The 5,315-nt window shown below is 45.8% G+C and overlaps 1 protein-coding gene across 1 annotated transcript in view; it reads right to left on the minus strand.

The window, feature by feature from the left end:
* Positions 1–4,846, minus strand: part of LOC108804392 (coiled-coil domain-containing protein 3-like) — a 15,720-nt gene extending 10,874 nt beyond the window's left edge. Inside the window, exon 1 of the mRNA XM_018576106.1 lies at positions 3,855–4,846. Within this exon, the coding sequence (XP_018431608.1) occupies positions 3,855–4,207 (353 nt within the window). The 5' untranslated portion in view covers positions 4,208–4,846. The remainder of the gene's footprint in view (positions 1–3,854) is intronic.
* Between the last annotated feature and the right edge of the window lie 469 nt (positions 4,847–5,315).

The following is a 5,315-nucleotide window of genomic DNA, read 5'->3' on the forward strand; positions in this document are numbered from 1 at the left end:
GTGAAGTTTTCCTCTATAGCACAGCTGTCGGGGGGATTTAACATCTTTTCTGATTTGAATACGGAGGATACATGTCGGCCAACATTTGAAATCAATTTCCAGAAAAACAGTTTGTCATTGTGTGCGGAACGAAAACAGATGGTGACCATTGCACCTTCCCTGCAGGGAAACCATCATCATCATTATTATTCAAGCCTCGTACAGCCACAGACATGACATAGCCATGGTATAGGACAATGATACAATTCTATTACATTGTACACTGCTCGGCCCAAAAAAAGTCACACACTCTAATATTTCATTGGACGGCCTTTAGCTTTGATTACGGCACGTGCTCACTGTGGCATCACTTCCATAAGCTTATGCAATGTCACAACATTTATTTCCATCCAGAGTTGTAATCATTTCTCGCCAAGATCTTGAAATGGTGACTGGAGAGTCGGAGCACTGCGTACATTCTTCTCCAGCACATCCCAAAGATTCTCAATGGGGTGAAAGGAGAACTATGAGGTGAGTGCTTTTCACTCACCTCATAGTTTTAGCCGACCTGTGACGATGAAACTGTCACAGGTCGGCTCAGTAGATCGGGAAGTGAGCGAAGACATACCGGCGCTCGCTCACTTCTCGATCCTGTCACTGCAGAGAGCTGTGACAGGGGAGTGACTGGATTCCCCCCTCCCCGCTCCGATCCTCCAGCGCTGACTGGCGGAACGGAGGGGGGAGGGGGCGGGTACAGCTGGCTCTGCCTCTAGATAGGCAGAGCCAGCTGTCACTCTTGCAGCTGGGCGGATCCAGACATAATTGTCGGGATCCACTTCAGCTGCGGCGTCTCAGTATACCGCTAGCTGTAGCTCGTGATATAGTGAGCTTTGGGTGACGAGAGGACGCTAGTTTGTGTCCTCCCGTTACCCTAACGAGAACTATGGGAAAAAGCCTTAACCCCATAGTTCTCCTTTAAGGTCTGGACTCTGTGGTGCCCAATCGATGTGTGACAATGATGTATCATGCCCCTTGAACCACTCTTTCACAATCTGAGCCCGATGAATCCTGGCATTGTCATCTTGGAATATGCCCAATGTGCCATCAGTGAAGAAAAAAATCCATTGATGGAAGAACCTGGTCATTCAGTATATTCAGGTTGACAGCTGACCGCATTTTTGGGAGACATAACATTGCTGTACCCTAGACCTGACCAACTGAAGCAACCCCAGATCATAACACTGCCCCAAATCCAGGTGGTGACTTTTTTTTGGCCAGGTAGTGTATAAAGACACAATGGAACACCTCCAGGACCATTGCTCTAATAGATTGCTGTACTCCCATGGAACCGGGGAAGTGGACAAGATCATAATACAATTCTATCACATTCTGCACATATATAAAATAACAACCTGAACCTGCCACTAGACATCATAATATAATTCTACTATGCTCTATACAGGACTAGAACACTAACAGGGTTATTCACAAAAGGGTGAGGGGTTTGGAGAAAGCAGGAGAAGGGAACAATCTAGGACAACCAGAAAGTGAGCTGAATTATAGAATTTTTCCCCATCAGCTATGTTGTCCTAGATTGTTCACTTCTCTGGCCTTCTCCAAACTCTTCATCCTTTTATGAATAACCCTGTAAATATCTAATGTAACTAAGGAAGTGAGCATGATCATAAACCAGTTCTATGACACTGAATATACATAGACTACCCAACATGGACCAATCATTGGACATCATAGTTCTGCTATGTTCTATGCAGACTTAGAAACACTTGAGCCCCAATATAACCAGACCAGTCCACATGACCACCATGCAATCCAATTACACACTGTACAGACATAGACCATGACGTGAACATATGGTGACCACTGCACCTTTCCTGATGGGAAACCATTATAATTGATCAGTCAAGTCTCATACATCCATGAACATGACATAGCTACAGGGCAGGGGTGGACAAATTAATATGGAATTCAGGAGCCAGTCTATCCAATCCAGGAGCCAGCAGGGTTTTTTAGGAGCACCGTTGACGACAACTAGATAAAACCTCAAAAGTTAGGTGCCAGCTGTACATTTTAAGGAGCATTGGCTATCTGGATCCTGGGATTTGTCCAGCCCTTGTATATGACTATAATACAATTCTATTACGCTGTATAAAGACACAATGGCAGCACACATCCAAACATGACTGAAACCATATATATAATGATGTATGGAACCAGAGAAGTGGAGGAGAGTTTAATACAATTCTATTACACTCTGTAAAGGCATAGATCAACCATCATGAACTAGACATCATCATATGATTCTACTACACTCTATACAGACAGAACACTAGAGCTCCAATCAGGGCAGCCATCAGGGGGGTACGGCAGATACTCATGTAAGGGGCCCGGGCAGCCTGGGGGGGCCGCCCGGGTCCCTTACATGACTATCGGCCGACGGTGAAGGGCGAGGAGGCGGAGGCCTGGCCCTAGCAGCGCAGGGCCCCAGCATTGCAGCTCCAGTGGCTTTGAGACAAGCTAGGGCCCCATCAGCGACGCTGCTCGTCTGATGTCAGACTGGCCGGAAGTGATGTCACTTCTGGCCGGTCCGGTGGCAGACAAGGCCATGTGTGCAGGTAGGAGGAGCTAGGAAGGAAGGAAAGGAGGGAGGGAGGCAGCCCTGACCAGCCCACCTGAGACCCCTTCAGAGCCCACCATAGACAGTCACAGATGGGCTGTGCAGCATCTATGGTGGGCTATGCAGGGTCACTCTCAGGTGGGTCCTGTGTCCAGCGCGTCACTAAGCCCTGCGTCCAGCACGTCACTAAGCCCTGTGTCCGGTGGGGGGGGGGGCCCTAAAATTTCTGATGGCTGCCCTGGCTCCAATATAACTAGACCAGTGCACAAGATCACCATGCAATCCGATTACGAACTGTAGAGACCATGAGAAAGACCATGACGCCACCAAACCTGACGTGACCCCCTGGATGCAATCATAATGCAATTCTTGTTACATGCTGTACAGAATTAGGCTGTTGCAATGCTTATTAATCCATAATTTTCTCCGTTTACACTGAAGGCAACCTAAAGTGCACTGAAGGCATTCATTCAAAAGTGCTCTTACAGTCACTATTATGGCAGATAAATTTAACCTGCCATAAGCAGCCTTTAGCACGCTGTAACTGCCACTGCAGTCTGATGGAGCAGTGCTTATAATGCTCAATGTGACTTCACCACCAGATCCCAACTTTGTTGCTCCCTGTACGTTCTCAGTAGGACCTGACCACTAGACATCATTGTAACACAGTTTTATGAAACTTTCTATAGACATGTTTCTCAGCGTGTTCTGAACACTGGATTCAATCCATCCTGGTATAGCCTACACATTCATGATACATAGACACTTCATAGCCCATGGTCTCACCATAATGGTGAGACTATGGGCCATGAAGTGTCTATGTATCATGAATGTGTAGGACATACCAGGATTGAATATTAATCATAATACAAATCTATTACATGCTATACAAGGAAGGAAGGACCCTGTGAATGTATAACCCCTGACCCTTTTCAGGGCCACCTAAGGGCACGCAAACACATTTAAGGCATCATGTGATTCCTTTCTCAAGAACCAAAACTGCATTGGAAAGTCTTTTCCCAGGCATTCCTGCTTTAAATTACCCAGGAATATAGGGTGTTGTCAGGGAAGATGTCGTGGAAATACAGAATTAGGCTTACTAGGACTCTTGTTCCTGGTATCCACCATGACAACACCCACATGAGCTACCTGGATGCTGCAAATAAGATCAAGTAGTGCTGAACCTACTATTTTGCCAGCCCCAGACACAAACCAGCATGCTGTAAAGAAGATCACTTACCTTAGAAAGAAGTAGTAGGAGTTGTTCTCCATTACTGTATATGAGTGACAGTTGAAGTACCCCAGTCCTGTGACATTAAGGCGGGACCCTGCTGGCACCTCCAGCATGCTCCCCCAGCCCTGATCACAGAGCAACTCAATCTCAGCAGAGTAAAACAGGTCGGAGTTGTACTGCCAAGGCAGGTAATTGTAGACGCTATAGCTATCCTTATGAAGAGCCAGCACCTTGGCGAACACCACCGTCTCCACCAGCTCTGCTCTGCATGCTTCAGTTTGTGGTCTCCAGTCATGTGGCATCTGGCATCCCCTCAAAACTCCAAACATGCCAACCAGGATGAAACTAAAGACCAGCATTGTATCCAGTCAACCAACCCAAGCCAAAAGGCGATGATGGCCCTGGACCTCCTCGGGATAGAGGCTGGCAGGCTTCTGACTACTAACTGATCCAAGGACGTCTTAAAGAAGACAAGGGGACTTGCCCAGCCTCTGGGTTTTAAGGAATGACTTCAGATGTCAATAGGCATGCCAATGAACACAAAACACAAACAAAAAGGAACGTCACCGATCTCTCAACTCCTTCCGCCGATGGTCTTGGAAGACAAACGGAGACAGCTCCTTCATTTCATGAGAAAACTTGTGGCTTTGTCGAAGTTCCAAACATGAACTCATAAGAGTTAAAAAAAAACTTATTTATTAATAATCTTCAATGCACCTCTGGTTATAAAAATATGTATGCCAAGTTCCCTTCCTTTGCTCCAGGTCACTCGTGTTGGCTTCTTTTCCTGGCTTGCTTCTCCATCCCTCTGAACACAAAGCCCAAGGAACATGCAATCTGCAATAGATGAGACACTTGTGGTTAGCTCTCCGACTCTGTACGGTCTGCGTGCTGTTGAGGCTCTCTCTACGGGCGAAGCCTGTCGCTCATTACTGAGCACTGAATTGACTTGAAATTCCTGACAAAACACGGCAGATCAACTTTCAGACTCTGTCTGTACAGCTATACAGCGTATGTACGCAAAAGAAAAATCCGACTTTCCCTTTTTTTTTTTTTTTTTCAAATCCCCCTAAAGGGAAGGAGAAAAGTCAACCAATCAACTAATAAGCAATTGAAGCTTTGTTTAGGATCCTGTAAATACATTCCTCGAAAAAACAAAATTACAGTCTACTTTATTTGTTACAAAAAAGTACCTGTCATGCGTCTAATCTATTTAGGTTCCAAGCGAAACAAAAGACAGGATTTACCTCCCCCCTTCCCTACTTTCGTCTATAAAACTTGCATATTTTTCTGATTAATGGTAACATAAAACTGGTTTAGTTGGGTCTCGGGAAGCCGTTTCAGGACTTTAGACTGTAAGCAGTTTAACAATGTGAGAAGCAAAATGTACACGGGATTCCCTAATGTAAAACATAACTTTGCAAGGGACTAGCTGTAGGAAATCTCCTTGTCCTTGGCACAGCAAGG

Source organism: Nanorana parkeri, unplaced genomic scaffold (assembly GCF_000935625.1).
Source record: "Nanorana parkeri isolate BGI_ZX_2015 unplaced genomic scaffold, ASM93562v1 scaffold56, whole genome shotgun sequence".
Taxonomy (NCBI): Eukaryota; Metazoa; Chordata; class Amphibia; order Anura; family Dicroglossidae; genus Nanorana; species Nanorana parkeri.